General features: G+C 35.5%; 1 protein-coding gene across 5 annotated transcripts in view; it reads left to right on the top strand.

The window, feature by feature from the left end:
- The window catches only part of SOCS5 (suppressor of cytokine signaling 5), a 75,956-nt gene extending 67,367 nt beyond the window's left edge, over positions 1–8,589 (top strand). For all 5 annotated transcript variants that reach the window (XM_019655881.1, XM_019655880.1, XM_019655879.1 and 2 more), the window contains one exon: positions 4,376–8,589. In XM_019655881.1, the coding sequence (XP_019511426.1) occupies positions 4,388–5,998 (1,611 nt within the window). In that variant the 5' untranslated portion in view covers positions 4,376–4,387 and the 3' untranslated portion in view covers positions 5,999–8,589. The remainder of the gene's footprint in view (positions 1–4,375) is intronic.
- The last annotated feature ends 7,839 nt before the right edge of the window (positions 8,590–16,428 follow it).

Below are 16,428 nucleotides of genomic sequence, written 5' to 3'. Positions count from 1 at the left end.
AAAAAAAAAAAAAAACATTCAGAGAACAAGAAAATGGCCTTGGAAATTAAAACTGTGATAGGAAGAATTGTAATTGCAATAGAAGTGTTGGAAAGTGATTCCAGAGAAATCTACCAAACAGTAAAAAAGGAAAAGAAATGCAATATTAAGAGGTCTAGTATCTAATAAAAACGACTTTCAGGAGAGAGGGAGGGAGCAGTGGAAAGGACATTGAAAGGACCCAGCACAATGAATGTTAAAAGGGCCCAGGCTAAGGATAAAGAGAAGAAGCTACAATTTTTCATGAAGTAAAAACAGGTCACATAAGAAGACTGCGACTTAGTAATGATATTGGAATTCTCAACAGCCACACTAGAAGCTACTAAAACAGTGGAGTAATGCCCTCAAAATTCTGAGGGTAAATTATTTCCAACCTAGAAATTTATCAAGCAATAGTAATATGAACATGTTATCTAGAAATGATGAGGAAAATACCAGCAGAAACAGCTAAAAGAATTTAAAGTAATTTTCCATGATTCCCTGGGAATCAAGGATGGAAAGGATGTGGCTGGCAGTGCCGTTTTTTTTTTGTTACAGCCTTGTAGTAATATTTAACCTTTGAAACTATAAATGTATGAATTAGGTAAAAATAAAAAACTTAAAAGGAAAGAAATGAGAAGGAAACTAGGCCAGAAGGGGCTAAGCTATTAGAAGAGTACATCTACAAAGATTTTGGAGTCACCAAGAATTGGTGAGTGACTAGGCAGGAATTAGTCCTGTGTATATACTGGGACTATGAGCGAAGAACAGAAATCATAACATAAAAAAAAAAAGTGATAACAACAAGGCATGTTAAGTCTAAATGGTGTAAGCCTCAAAAAAGACTTTAAAAAAACCAACAATTTTTGTAAGGGGAGGAGATAAAGTATTCTGATAAAGTTTAATAAGATTTAACAGTTCCATCTAGTAGATTTTGTTAGAACACATACCACCTACCATGCAAACTCCTATGAACCTAACAGTATGCTTTTAATAAATAATAATCTAAAAATACATTTCATGATTTCAGAGACATAAATTCTCTTTTATTGTCATTAGTCCAAGAGCATTATTAGTCCAAGAACTCTTTATAGAAGAAACTAAAGGGAAGGTTTATCAATCATTTTAAGAAAGTTTATTCTTTATTGTTCTCCTAACCCTAGTCAACTTCTTGAAAATGCAAGTATTTATCACAAAGGATTAGTCAAAATTATGGAAGGATCAGCTGTAATGACTCTCACCACTGTAAGAAAAAAACACAAATAGCTTGCCAATACTGATTCTAAACTGTGAAGAATAGTACACAATGAGATAATAAACATGAACAAAAAATTCTGGAGAAAAAGAGTATCATACTGATTAAATAGTGAAGTAGAAAAAGAGACCTTTTTAAAAAAGTTTCTGCTGTCATGTGGCAAAACCAGTTGAATTTTAAGTTCAGATTTTTCCATTTTTTCTAATGTTAATTCTGGGTTACTGAATGAGACAGTGTGCCTGTTGTAGTCTTAAAATAATTTATGTGTAGAGTGCCATAAACTGCTTTAGATTTTTTTAAAGGAACAAGAATAAAGATGCCAAATTGCATATTTTTTTATTTTGTTTTGTTTATTATTACAGTATCGGAACTTCTTTTCTATTACTCTGTTACTTTAAGCTCTCCTAAGATTAAGAATTGGGGAGCTTAAAGACACCTTTCCATTTAAGCCTAAATATCATATTCTCTTTCTTTCCTCCTATTTTCCTTTCTACTCAAACTGCTTCTTCAAAATCATGGATAAAGTTTGATACATTGTAGCATGGGGAAGGAAGATAGAGAATTTTTACAAGTGATTGACCTGTAAGCTTTAGATATCTAGATGAGTGGAGTAGCAATTGGTAAGTGAAATTGAGATTGTTACTTAAAGGTTTTTGAACTAATTTTAATGTGTTACACAAATGTGGTCCTGATTATAATTTTTGAGAAGTTGGATACAGATATGTTTCAACAATACAGAATATATTTTCCCTTTTAATACTTGAGGCAGTACCTAAATTATTCAAAGTAAGGAGACAATGTCATGATGAAATTAGGTGGATACATGGCAAAAAGAAACCAGAGTTTAATTGAGAGGGTTTATTGCCTTTCCACTGAGTTCTGAGTATTCTATCTGAAAGGAAATGAGAAGTGAGGCCTAGCTTGAATAATGGTGCAATACCACAAAAGGGCCTGGTGACCTTAACAACTACCAAACAGAATGTTTGCCTCTTCACTTTAGCATGGCGATGTAAGGTGAAAATTTTTTTTAATTTTTATTAAATATATTGGAGTGACATTGGTTAATAAAATTATACAGGTTTCAAGTATACAGTTCTATAATACATTATCTATATATTGCATTGTGTGTTCACCACCCAGAGCCAGTTCTCCTTCCATCACCATATATTTGACCCCCTTTACCCTGTTCTGCCATCCCCTCCCCCCCTTACCCTCTGGTAACCACTAGACAGTTGCCTGTGTCTGTGAGTTGTTGTTTTTTTTAATTAAAGTTTATTGGGGTAACAATTGTTAGTAAAGTTATATAGATTTCAGATGTACAATTCTGTAATACATCATCTGTATATCACATTGTGTGTTCACCACCCAGAGTCAGTTCTCTTTCCATCACCATATATTTGACCCCTTTACCCTCATCTACAACCCCCTTTTCCCCCACCCTCTGGTAACCACTAGACTGTTGTCTGTGTCTGAGTTTTTGTTTGTTTGTATTGTTTATTTGTTGCTTTCAGTTTTATATTCCACATATGAGTGAATTAATATGGTTCTTAACTTTTTCTGTCCGATTTATTTCACTTAGCATGATAATCTCATGATCCATCCTCATTGTTGCAAATGGCAGTATTTCATCTGTTCGTATGGCCAAGTACTATTCTATTGTGTATATGTACCACATCTTCTTTATCCAGTTATCTATTGAAGGATACTTTGGTTGTTTCCATGTTTTGGTAAATAATGTTGCAATGAACATAGCAGTACAAATATCTTTATGGATAAATGTTTTCTGATTTTTGCGGTAGTTACCCAAAAGAGAGATTGCTGGGTCATGTGGTACTTCTATTCTTGATATTTTGACGAACCTCCATACTGTTTTCCATAGTCCCATGTATTTATTTTTTCCTTTTCTTTCCTTGCTTTTGAGGTCAAATTCATAAAATCCTCTCTGAACCCAGTGTCCATTAGTTTAGTATGTATGCTTTCTTCTTTGAAATTTATTGTTTCAGGTCTTATGCTTAGGTCTTTGATCCATTTTGAGTTATTTTGGTATATGGCGACAGCAGTCTGATTTCATTCTTTTGCAGATAGCTTTCCAGCTTTCCCAGCACCATTTATTGAAGATGCTTACTTTTCTCCATTGTATGTTTTTTACTCCTTTGTCGAAAATTACTTGCCATTATATATATATGGGTTTATTTCTGGGTTCTCAGTTTTATTCCATTGGTCTGTGTGTCATTTTTTTCTGCCAATACCATGCCGTTTTGATTATTGTCATTTTGTAGCATAAATTGAAATCAGGAAGTGTGATACCTCCAGCCTTGTTCTTTTTTTTCAGGATTGCTTTGGCTATTTGGGGTCTTCGTGATTCCATACAAATCTGATTTTTTTTTGTTCTAGTTCTTTTTAAAATGCTATTGGGATTTTGATGGGGATTGCATTAAATCTGTATATTACTTCGGGTAATATGACTATTTTAACTATGTTTATTCTTTCAATTCATGAACATGGACTATCTTTTCTGTGTCTTCAGTTTCTTTTTAAAATGTCTTATAGTTTTCAGTGTATAGGTCCTTCACATTCTTTAAGTTTATTCCTAGGTATTTTATTCTTTTTGTTGCAATTGCAAAAGCAATTGTTTTTTCATTTCTTTTTCTGAAATGTTGTGATAGGAACACAGTGGGTTTTTGTACACTGATTTCATATCCTGCAACTTTACTGTATTTGTTTGTTGTGTCTAGTAGTTTTTTTGGTGAAGTCTGTAGGGTTTTCAAAATCAGGGCCGGCCGAGTGGCTCAGTTGGTTAAGAGCTCGCTAAAGAATTTGAGCTCTGAGCAACAGCGGTTCGATGCCCAGCCCGAGCTGAGCTGCCGCTGAGCTGCCAAAAGGTGGCAGGATGGCTCAGTAAAAAAAAAAAAAAAAAAAAGAATCAAAATCTGCAAAGAATGACAATTTGACTTCTTCATTTCCAATTTGTATGTCTTTTAGTAAGGTGAACTCTTGACCAGTATCACTGAAATTTCCATTGAGAAAGGGGGTGGGTACTGCCTTTTCTGTTTTCACACACCACTTCAACTTATTTTTCTCCTTTTCCTGTTTTGTCTTTAGATCTTATAATCAATGGATAAAGTAGGGAAAATGTGGAATAACTTCAAATACAGATGTCAGAATCTCTTCAGTCACGAGGGAGGAAGCCGTAGTGAAAATGTGGACATGAACTCCACCAGATGTTTGTCTGTCAAAGAGAAAAGCATCAGTATAGGAGACTCAGCTCCTCAGCAACAAAGCAGCCCCGCAAGAGAAAATGTTGCCTTACAACTGGGATTAAGCCCTTCAAAGAATTCTTCAAGGAGAAACCAAAACTGTGCCACTGAAATTCCGCAGATTGTTGAAATAAGCATTGAAAAGGATAATGATTCGTGTGTCACCCCAGGAGCAAGACTCGCGAGAAGAGATTCCTACTCTCGGCATGCTCCATGGGGTGGGAAGAAGAAACATTCCTGTTCTACGAAGACACAAAGTTCATTGGATAGTGATAAAAAGTTTGGAAGAACTCGAAGTGGACTTCAAAGGAGAGAGAGGCGATATGGCGTAAGCTCCATACATGATATGGACAGTGTTTCCAGCAGAACTGTGGGAAGTCGCTCTTTGAGACAGCGGTTGCAGGATACTGTGGGCTTGTGTTTTCCCATGAGAACTTACAACAAGCAGTCGAAGCCTCTCTTTTCTAATAAAAGAAAAATACACCTTTCTGAATTAATGCTTGAGAAATGCCCTTTTCCTGCTGGCTCAGATTTAGCCCAAAAATGGCATTTGATTAAACAGCATACAGCCCCTGTGAGCCCACATTCAACATTTTTTGATACATTTGACCCATCCTTGGTTTCTACCGAAGACGAAGAAGATAGGCTTAGAGAAAGGAGGCGGCTTAGTATTGAAGAAGGGGTCGACCCCCCTCCCAATGCACAAATACATACATTTGAAGCCACTGCACAGGTTAATCCGTTGTATAAACTGGGACCAAAGTTAGCTCCTGGAATGACTGAAATAAGTGGGGACAGTTCTGCAATTCCACAAGCTAATTGTGACTCTGAAGAGGACACAACCACCCTGTGTTTGCAGTCACGTAGGCAGAAACAGCGTCAGGCATCTGGAGACAGCCATGCCCACGTGAGCAGGCAGGGAGCTTGGAAAGTCCACACACAGATTGATTACATACACTGCCTCGTGCCCGATTTGCTTCAGATTACAGGTAACCCCTGTTACTGGGGAGTGATGGACCGCTATGAAGCGGAAGCCCTTCTGGAAGGGAAACCTGAAGGCACGTTTCTGCTCAGGGACTCTGCACAAGAGGACTACCTCTTCTCTGTGAGCTTCCGTCGCTACAACAGATCCCTGCATGCCCGAATTGAGCAGTGGAATCACAACTTTAGTTTTGACGCTCATGACCCATGTGTATTTCACTCCTCCACTGTAACAGGACTTTTGGAACATTATAAAGATCCCAGTTCTTGCATGTTTTTTGAACCATTGCTTACTATCTCACTAAATAGGACTTTCCCTTTTAGCCTGCAATATATCTGCCGGGCCGTAATCTGCAGATGCACTACATACGATGGAATTGATGGGCTCCCTTTACCATCAATGTTACAGGATTTTTTAAAAGAGTATCATTATAAACAAAAAGTTAGAGTTCGCTGGTTAGAACGAGAACCAGTTAAGGCAAAGTAACTGGTCCCCAAATGGCATTAACTAGCTCTGCTTTTATGTGCATCAGACAGGACACCTATAGCAAGCACACCTATCAGTGTTAGGATTTTTTCAGTACAGTATGTAAGCTTAGTGTTAGTGTCTGTCAGATGCGATCTGCTGTTACTCAGAAAAACGTGGTGCCTATTGAGACAACAGGACAGAACTACAGGTGTTCAGTAAGGCTACAAAACATTTTGCCGACTTAGCTAACCTTTGGTTTTTAATGGCTGTAGTAATTGAGTGAGGCAACTCTGGGGCATTTGCTATGAAGAATTCTATTTCTTACTGAAGAACAAATTGCTAATATTAGATGAGCATTTCAACAGTGCGACTCATGTTTGAAATTATTATTTTTTCTAAGAATTTTCTATAAGCTTCCAAAAAGTAGTGATGTTTGTAGTTACTGTAAATCAAGCTTTGGATGTCCAAAAACTAAAGACTGCCTTCCTTTTAGAAAAAAAAAAAATGCAATTTTCTGGCCACAAGGGCATAGTGCAGTTCACTTAAGTGTTGATATAGTTTATAGTCAGTCTCCTTTTCTGTTCCGCAAAAGGTACTGTTAAGTAAACCAGGTTTTCTAAATAGTGGTTCTTAAAATTTCAGACTTATAAAGTTGGTAGGAGAATTTTATTTAACGGCCTTGGGTATTAATTTTTTTTTTATGAGTGCTTTAACTTAAAAAACATTGGAAATAGCTGCTGCAATATAGTCCCATGTGTGATTTTTAAAGTTGACATATGCAGTCTAGTTGTTGTTTGATTAATGTTGGATCTTTTCCTATGCCCGTGATGAGTTTGTGAACCATGAAAAAAAAAAGAGACTAGATGCCCAGACAAGTCAGATAATAATAACTACAGTGGTTGCTGATGTTGAGATTATTGTTAAACTGTAATAATTTGGATAGCAGTACTTATCTCGTTGTTGTCAACTCATAGCTGAATTGCTTAAGTACAATTTATAGAATTTCAGTGCAGTTCATTTTTAATGGAAAATCTGAAATCTAAATAGCAGATTTAAAAGGTACTGTACAACCATTGTATCTGTAAATAACTTTACTTAGCACCTTTTTGTCACTTAGAATAGTATGCAATACTACTTGAGTGAGCTATTTTGGAAGTAATACCAAGTTCTAGTGTTTGCTTCTTAGTATTGAACTGAATTTACAGTTCTGTCCTAGACATTTTGCACTAAAGTATAGTCGAATCCATTCTTGTGTCTTTATGTTAATGTGCTCTGTACCACTGGTGAGTGCTCCTGAGTTTCCTTACCTGCTGCTACAGAAAGTTATTTTACATCCTGATGGCTATTGCCAAGGCTACAAAAAAGAAAAGCTATATTTGTATGCAACACTAACCCTTTGACTGCTAATGTATGTTTCTGCTTGCTGTGCCTTGTTATGGCTGCTTTTTGTGCTAATAAAGTATGTTTGGTGTTCTCCTTGTATATCTGCTGTTTTATACATTTGCAACAATTTCTCTTGTAAATGGAATGGTTTGGAGTTTTTAAATAAGCATTACCTGACAACCTACTATAGTCAATATAAAATTACTGTACAGCCTAATGTTGACTTATGCTGAGTAAGCTAACTAAATTTAATGCTATACATCTTTCCAATCATAATCACATATACTGTGAAACAATATAGTTACTGCAAATTACTGTACAGTGTAGATTATAATGGAAAATTAACAGAGAAATATTGACTAACCCTATTGATTTCTCTGCTTTTAAGTGAAAAATTGAAACTGTCAATGACATGTCATAGTAAATGAGTATGTGTAGCCTCCCACTGTACCAGAAACCGGTTAAATGGAGTCTTGTAAACTAACATATCAGCACCAGTTATTGGTTTGGGGACCACTTTAATTAATATTAAATGCCCAAAATGTAGAACTTTAACCAAAGATTTGTCCATTTTAAAGCAAAATGGGGATTGATGGGACTTATAATTCCTGTTATTTCTAATAGAAGTCCCTGAAGAACATATACCAAAGTGTTTGAGAACTTTATCCAAACCTACTTTAAAGCATTATGTGCAATTATGTTGTTAATGGCATAATTATATTGCATAATTGTTGGGTTCGTTTCTTGAGCTTATAATGTACCTGGAAAATAAACCTCTTGGAAAAAGAAAAAGTCCATATTGCTTTTTGGAGAAGGACTGTATATGCAAGCAAGATCTTGTTTTAAAGAGGTAACTTGAAACTCCAAGAAAGCACTTAATATTTTATATGCTTGTAGTAAATTGATGTTCTAACTGTAGTTTTATAGAAAGTATTAATGCTTTTATGTATCTCAGAACTTTCATATGTTAAATGGAAATTGTTTTAAATGTGTAAATATTTGAGTTTATGTAAGCATGTATACACTGTGCTAAAAGTCACTTATGTTTCAGTTTATGTGTAATATTAATATGCAACTTTTGGGTTAAAATTTTTTCTTAAAAAATTAGTGGCTTACATTTTAAAAAAGAAAAATCACCAGCATGAAATTGCACCTAAGTCTATATTCACTGTGTCTTTTTCTGAATCCCATTGTAGTCTGTCAACTAAAGTTGTGTTTTCATGGTCTTTTTGAAGTGCATTTTAATACAAACCAGGAAACTCTTTAGAAGTTTGGACACATCTTCCTAGTGAGGTAATTAACCCAAAGACAGGTTGCTCTGATTCATATTCATTCTCATACATTCATTTGTTCATTCCCTCTATATATGTACATAAATATATACATATATACACATACATATGTACATTTATGATGTTAATACTACTTTTGACAATAATATTACCATCTGATTTTAAATCATTTAGAGGCCTTATTCTGTATACTCGTATATAGACAATTCTTGTCCCATTCAGATTTGATTATGGTCACCTAAAGTTTAGTCTTGCTACTATTAGTCTTGTTTGTACAATCACCTTATAAAAAGGAAGCATTCATCAGTATTTTCTTTTCTGGCTAAACACAGTAAAAATTTTAAAAAGAAACAGCTTGGTTTAAATACAGTTATTAAGAATAATAATTAAATTTGTATTTCTTAGACAAAAATTTATCCCAGATAATCATACCTCACAGACTGATTTGTTTTCTTATTGTCTGTTAGGAGGTTTATGTAAGATTTTAATGGCTTGAACCATAAAAATGGATACTTCTGAGCTTCATTTTGACAAAATTCAAAGCTTATGAACCTTTTAATTTGACATTTTGATCCTGTTGCTATTCATTTTCATCCCAAGCTTTCTTTGCTGCCTGGCACTAAACACTAGTTTGGTAAGTTTTATTGAGATTGGTCTTAGATCTCTTATTTTTGTAGCAAAGAAAGCCATAAAATTGCTTTTTGATGGAGGGAAAGAGGCTATGAGTGAGTCAGGACTCTCCTAGGAAAAATGCAGAGACTATATCCATCCCTGGGAGTGTTAACACAGGGCAAATCACACCAATTCATTCGCTTGTTTTGTACCCCAACACAGTTTAGATAAAATTAGATAAAAATGCACACAAAGGGCTGACTTAAAGGTGAGAAAAGTTTCCAAAGGGGGCAATACTTCTTGGTGTGTATGCATAAAAACTACATATCTGAGGTTCAGGTTTCGTTTCATATTTTTGTTTCACATTTTTGCAACAGCTGACACAGAACTTAGACTTTCTAAATGGTGTCTTCTAAGAAGGCTTGGGCTGGGATTTTTGTGGGAGGTGGTTGGTTGTTTTGGGTGGTAGGTGGAGGGGTTGCCACTGCAAAGTAAGATCAGTTGGAACAACTGTTTATATGCCCAGGAAGCTTGATTGAATATTTAGACTTCAGCCATTCATTCAACAAATATTCATTGAAGACACATCATTTTAAGTGATCATCATTTTAAGTGATGGGTATACCTTGGGGCGCAGGGGTCAGCAAACTGCAGATTGCGAGCCACATGCAGCTCTTTGGGTACGTTTCGTCTCAAAAGTTTGCTGACCCCTGGAAGAGCCAATCCTGTCCCTCACAACAATTTACAAATTATTCGATAGCCATAAATATATTTTTACATAATCACCATTATGTGAATAATATCCTTTAAAATTTTTATAAATGAAACTATGATAATTTTATTTTCATTTTCAATTTTACTGCAGAGCCTGCAGCTCATGAGCCGCAGTTTGCTGACTCCTGGTGGGTGGCTCTTCCGTCTCAAAAGTTTGCCGACCTCTGTCTTGGGGTATAAGACAAAGTTACAGGGTGATTGGGGAATAGTGACCTTGAGTGGTGAGAAGAGATGAGAATCGCCACCATCAAAGAAAAGAGCATTTTGATAAGACGAATAATAAAACAAAATGTCTCAAAGCAAGAATGAGTTTATATGCTGAGAAAGAGAATGCCACTAAGATGAGTCCAGCGAGTGTGGCAGGGAATGGTAGGTTCTAAGGTTGTGGAGATTGGCGAAGGCCTAACCACTTAGGGCTATGAGCCCATAGGAAGGATTTCAGATTTTATTCTGATTTGGAGGTTTTTGGGTAGGGGAGTGACATATTCCCTAGGGAGAACAAGCTATAATGGGGCAAAAGAAGGGAAACTGCCCTAGTCATCTAGGTGACAGAAGGTTGGAGCCTGGACTGGGGTGGTAGTTGTAGGGAGAAATCAGATTCAGGATGTCTTCTGGTCATAAAGCTGAAGGATTTGGTGGTGGATTAAATGTGAAAAAAAAAAGTCAAACGACCCCAGGTTTTGACCTAAGCAAGGATGGTGATGCTATTAGCTGAGATTTCAGAAAACCAGTGGAGGAGCAAACTTGAGGGTGTAAATTGAATCCTGCCTTGGATATGTTGAGTTTTGAGATTTGTATTAATTATCTCAATGGAGACATTGACTATGCAATTGGATGTATAAATGTAAAATTATGGGGAAAAAATAATTACGGGAGTCACTAGATGAATAGTATTTAAAACCATAAGGCAGGATGGTAACAGCTAGGGATTTTGCATGTGGTGAGGTACTTATTTGGGGGAAATAATTATGGCAACATGTATCTTAGTTTGTCAATTCAAGCTTGTGTGCCATTTTTTTTTTATAAAGCCAACTACTTTTAATAGGAAATTTGTCTTTCAAAAACTTTTGAATACTGGAATCATAACCCTTGCACTCAATTTTAAAACTTTATCCATGTGAAATTTGGTTGTCATGCTCTCCATGTCAAGTTTACTTGTGTACTTTTTTTTGGTACAAAGTATTATAGAGAAGTGCAAGTTCATTAGGGAATATTTATGAAGTACTGAAAATTATAATGAAACAGTACTAAAATAGTCCATATTATCATTTTCTCAACCATCACCAACCCCAGCCTTCTCCTTCCCAACTCCCGTTTTGTAATCTTCCAGCTGTAACTGCTATTAACATTTATTTTATTCCCTTTCACTACTTTTCCATGAATTTTGAAGTTAAAAGATCAAAGTTTATCAAATATAGATGGTAACATACAGAGATGGGAAGAGAGTTGTAGACCTTGAATCACTTAGTATCTCAGATGTGCTCCAGATGTGCTCTTCACCTGATTCAGTGCAGACCTCGGTTTCTTAGGTCACTGAGGCAGGTCATTCAGTGGTTAGAACAGTAGATTGCAAAGGCCCAGTCACTGATGGTTTTTTAAAATTAAAACAGTAGAAGATGAGAACCCTCACCTCGTGGAATTTATAATGTGAGGCCATGGGCAAATATATAAATGTATAATGATGAGAACATAGGGAAATCGACCAAGCAAAAATAATTAAGCAAAACCTGATTACATACTTGATAAGGAAAAATAAACATGACCCAAGTGGAGGCGCGGTGACTTGGAATCTTGGATTTGTTTCATCACAAGCATGTCTAAGATTTGACTTAGCAGAAGATGGTGGAGAAGCATGATGGGGAAATATAGTGGTAAGTAGCAACTGAAGGGGGGCAGAGCTAAGGTGGACGAATCTGTTGATTGTAGCATTTGTATATGTGAGAAGAGTCTGAATTTAGGTTCTTCAAGCAAGATAGAATTAGAAATTATGCAAGAAGCTGCAAAATGAAGGAATAACCAGGAGAGATTGGAGGCAGGAAACCCTGTGAAGTTTGCCTAGATCAAATAGCCCTGGAATTAAACTGAAGAGTACATGTGAAAGAAGGTGCAAAAGAAAAGCAAGCAATTTGCTTGCACGGGAGTTTTTTCTTTAAATATGTCATAGTTTCTCCAAATTTAAGCAAATCATAAGAAAGCCAAGCTAGTATCTCCCATTTAATATGAATATGTATCCTGTTTTTAAAGAAAGCTAGATATGGAAAGTATATTTTGAGAGGCACATTTTTAATGCAAAAAACTAATATTTGATCAAATAAGGAAAACATCACTCCTAGCTATACTTACATAGAGAAAATAAGAAAATTAGGTAAAACCCAAACATCAAAAATTTTACTTGATAAAAGTGCTGAGAAAAGGTGGCAAAATAAGATTTAAAAGGCAGTTAATTGAATTTAGTCGCCAACATTGCTATTGTATTGGTGTACAGTACTTGTCACTTAAGGTCACCAACAGGTTCTGTGACCCTAAAGTGACATATAATGAAACCAGTTTGACCCTAGGCTAATTGATATAAACAAGAGTGAAGATCCTACAGCATCTCATCAATGTTATAATGACTGAGGACCTGCTATAGCTTTTCTCATTTCTTAATTTTATTAAGTGAAAACTGCATTGAATTTGTAGTTAGTAGTCAATTTTTTATTTGGAAATGTATTACTGCCTGACATTTTTTTCTGTAGGTGTTTACTAAGCATCCCTTTCTAACTAGAAACCCAAGGTTTTAGGGTATTTTCTTAATGTAAATAATTACACTGAATTGTTTACTCTTTTCTCATCTGTCTTACATACAATTATGCACTTAATTCAACACTTTATTTGCTTCTATTTTTAAGAGGAATTATTTCAAATTTATAGTGCTTTTCGTAAACCATTTTATTTTTAAAAATCGAACTGGAATAATTTAAAGCTTTGTCACCTAATTTTATAAATATTTTTAGGTGCCCTTGGGTGTAATTGAGATACTATTGAATATTAATGACATTATAGGAATAGAGAAATATTTTGGTATAGTAGTTCCAACACTGAATGATATAAATTTATAAATTGTACCTTTAAAATATTGTCTAACTTTTAGCAATTTCTTTCCTAATGATGATAATAGGATTAAAAGGCTAAAATTAATTTCTAAAATTTGGCCATGCTAAATTTCTCATCCTTCAAACATGTTCTGAGAGGCAGTATAGTTTATTGGTGACATGAACAAAATAAATGTAAGGGAGGGCCTACATTTGATGTATGAACAATTCTGTCAGAGGCTATGTGACTTAACCTAAAATAATCCTAGAGGAAAAGCTACCATAATGGCTTCCTGGCCCAGCAAACAAACCATATACAAAGGGTGCCAAAAAAATATATACACACTTAAAGAGATGTTATATATGTAGCAGTAGTTCTCCATAATCAGAAATGTCTGGACGGTGATGGTAACCACTTTGAGCATCTCTTGTAATTGCAGAAGTCAAATGTGATTATATATTATTACAATTTGAATGTAGTTATTTCCTTTCTTAAATGTGTATACATTTTTTGGCACACTCTATATATGCGTATATCCTGATGCAGCAGACAGATTATTATGTAATAGAGAAGATTTACCTGAGTTGCCTGTATCTAATCCTCTACTTGTCTTTGATTCCTGACTTAAAGGGGTTAAGTAGCTTGACCAAGGTCACAGAGATTAAATGTCAGAGGTAGAGTTCAAACATCTGAGACCAGAACCGAAGCTCTTACCCACTATACTTGTTGGATCTTAATTTGTGTCAGCCAAATTAATACTTCTTTTGACACTTTGTCCTCTTTTATTGCCATCTCAAGATGACAACAGATTGTAAACAACTGATAAAAATAGATTCTCAACCATTGATAAAAATGTTCAAAGAACAGTTCACTAGAGTCTCCTTGATTCATGTTTTCCAGTTAGGGAGTGCCCCTGCCTATTTCTCCAACTTTATGTAGCACAATTCTCCCCCTTGCTCATTACTTCCCTGCCACACTGGCCTTTTTTTAATAACTCCAGTACTTCATTATCTTTCCCACCTCAGGGTCTTTGCACATGTTGCCCTCTCCTGAAAATCTCATCTTCCCACTCTTCCACATAGCAAGATAGATTCTTGTCATTTTTTTATACCTAAGCTTAAATGTCACCTCCTCAGAGAGATCTGATCATGCCTATAAATGAGATTTCCCCCTTACTAACTTCTATTGTTGCCCTGCCTTTGTTTTCTTCATAGTTTTTATTAAAAAAACTTAACAAATATTTTATTTATTTGGGTTTTGGAGTTTTGACTCTCCCTCTTGAGAAACTCTAAAAACAGAGACCGTGTCTATCTTGCTTGCTGTTTTATTCTCCATGCCTACCAGAGTGCACAACATACAGTAGATACTTAATATTTGTTATAAATGAATGAATTAATCCATTTAATTTTATTTCTCTACCGACAAAAATGTCATGAAAATCTTATTGCACGTCCTTCTAAAATCTAATTTGCTTTATCTATTTCCATGATCTGTTTAGTTGTTTTGTCCTATGAAAAAAGATATGGTTCTTATTGAGCCCAAGCTGGTTCCTGGAGATTACTGTTCTCTCTTCTAAATTCTCACAAGGCCTACCTTTAGGACTCCATCCCAGAACGTTGCCCAGGATTATGCCAAGTTCAATGCTCTGAAGTTGGTTGAACCACTTGCCTCCCCTTTTTTAAATATAGGACTCCCTCTAGTCTTCCAGCACGCCTTGCATTTTCCTCAACACACCTCTGATGCCTGAGCCTTCAGAGACCTTCGTTGGAGACACTCAGTTCTCTGGAAAAGACCAATCTAAGCCAGGATATTTGAATATTTATAGCGGCTAATGTTTTTTCTGGAATCTCTTTACCCATTTGGACCATCAATTCCTTCTTGCCAGAATTTGCTCTGCCTTTTTCAGAAAAAGGTAGAAGTGTAATAGGAGTTGGGTAGCTGAGTTTTCCCATGATCCATTAACATTATTCCATTGACTATTTCTTTATACATCATCTACTTTTCTCAAACATAACAAACTGTATGTGTGTTTAAATCGAAATACTTTCCTAGTAATAAGATCAGATATCTTTTGTCAGTTCATTTGGGTCATCTTTCAACATGCCACAGCTGTGTAGCAAAAACAGGTGACTCTAAAATAGTTCCTCTTGAAAAGCTCGCACTTTAAGATGAAATATGCTGTTGTAGATGCTAAAAGTACAACTATTGATAGATGCAGGCTTCCCCCACTATCCAAAAGTAGGCATTCTATGAAACCTTTCATAAGCCAAAATGGCATAATGTGAAAAAATAATTACTTTTAAGACACATCTTACTAACGATGCACAAAGTAAATGAAGATATAGCACAGCTGCTCACAGACACCATTCAAAGCTATGGAGGCTTGATGCTGAGATGTGCTGTGTGGTTTCCCCAGGAAGGAGCTGGCGGTACCACTCTCCCTGCCCGGGGTGCCTGCTGCCTCTGTAATGGCTCACTGCAAAACAAACAGTGAACGCTGTCTTCACTTTTTGTCTTTTATTGTAAATGTGAAAATCCTCTTTGGATTTCTTTCAGTTAGCAAAAACAGGTAGGTCTTTTGTAAAAGCAAAGTGGATGAACATGAACTTTTGAAAATACCTGTATTTAAAAGAATGCAGACTTATTAAAAGCAGAAAATTGGAAATAGCCATATCTGAGACTTCTAAAAGTTGTTTGAGAGTAGATTTCCTAAAAAGTATATAGATTGTATTTTCTGCCTGAATATTCAGCATGCAGGGCCCTGGGAGTGATAAAATCAAAAGGGGGTGAAAAAATCAAAAAAGCTCTACTTTTTTCCCCCTTCATCTGTTTCCTCAATCTTGTTTTCTTAGTATTCAAATCATCTTCCTTCCTTATATGCTGTGATTTTTCTAAGCATGCATATTTTTTTCAGAGTTCTTTGGGTAGCTTCTAGTGAGTTCCAATACAAAGAAGGAAGATGATAGATTAGATAGATAGATGATAGATAGATAGATAGATAAATAGATAGATAGATAGATAGTAGCTAGAAATAGATAAATAGATACATAAAAGTAATTGCTTTTATAACCTTAAAGCTATTTAGTAAAACCACGAAAGAATGCCACTTTGGAAATGGAGAAATACAAGTATGGTATCACATTTTCAAATGGATTGTAATTAGAGCCTCAGTTCACTGAATTAAACCTCTTGTGGTCAGGTGTAGTATTACTATCTCTTCAATCCTTATAAAATGAGGGAAGGGACTCAGGAGGACTCATGACCATGTTTGAATGAATGAGATGTAGGTATGTGTTCTCTCTTGTGGTGTGA

The sequence above is a fragment of the Hipposideros armiger genome, unplaced genomic scaffold (genome assembly GCF_001890085.2).
Source record: "Hipposideros armiger isolate ML-2016 unplaced genomic scaffold, ASM189008v1 scaffold_248, whole genome shotgun sequence".
Classification (NCBI taxonomy): domain Eukaryota; kingdom Metazoa; phylum Chordata; class Mammalia; order Chiroptera; family Hipposideridae; genus Hipposideros; species Hipposideros armiger.
The sequence above is the reverse complement of the archived record's forward strand: the minus strand, read 5'-3'. Positions and strand labels throughout refer to the sequence as shown.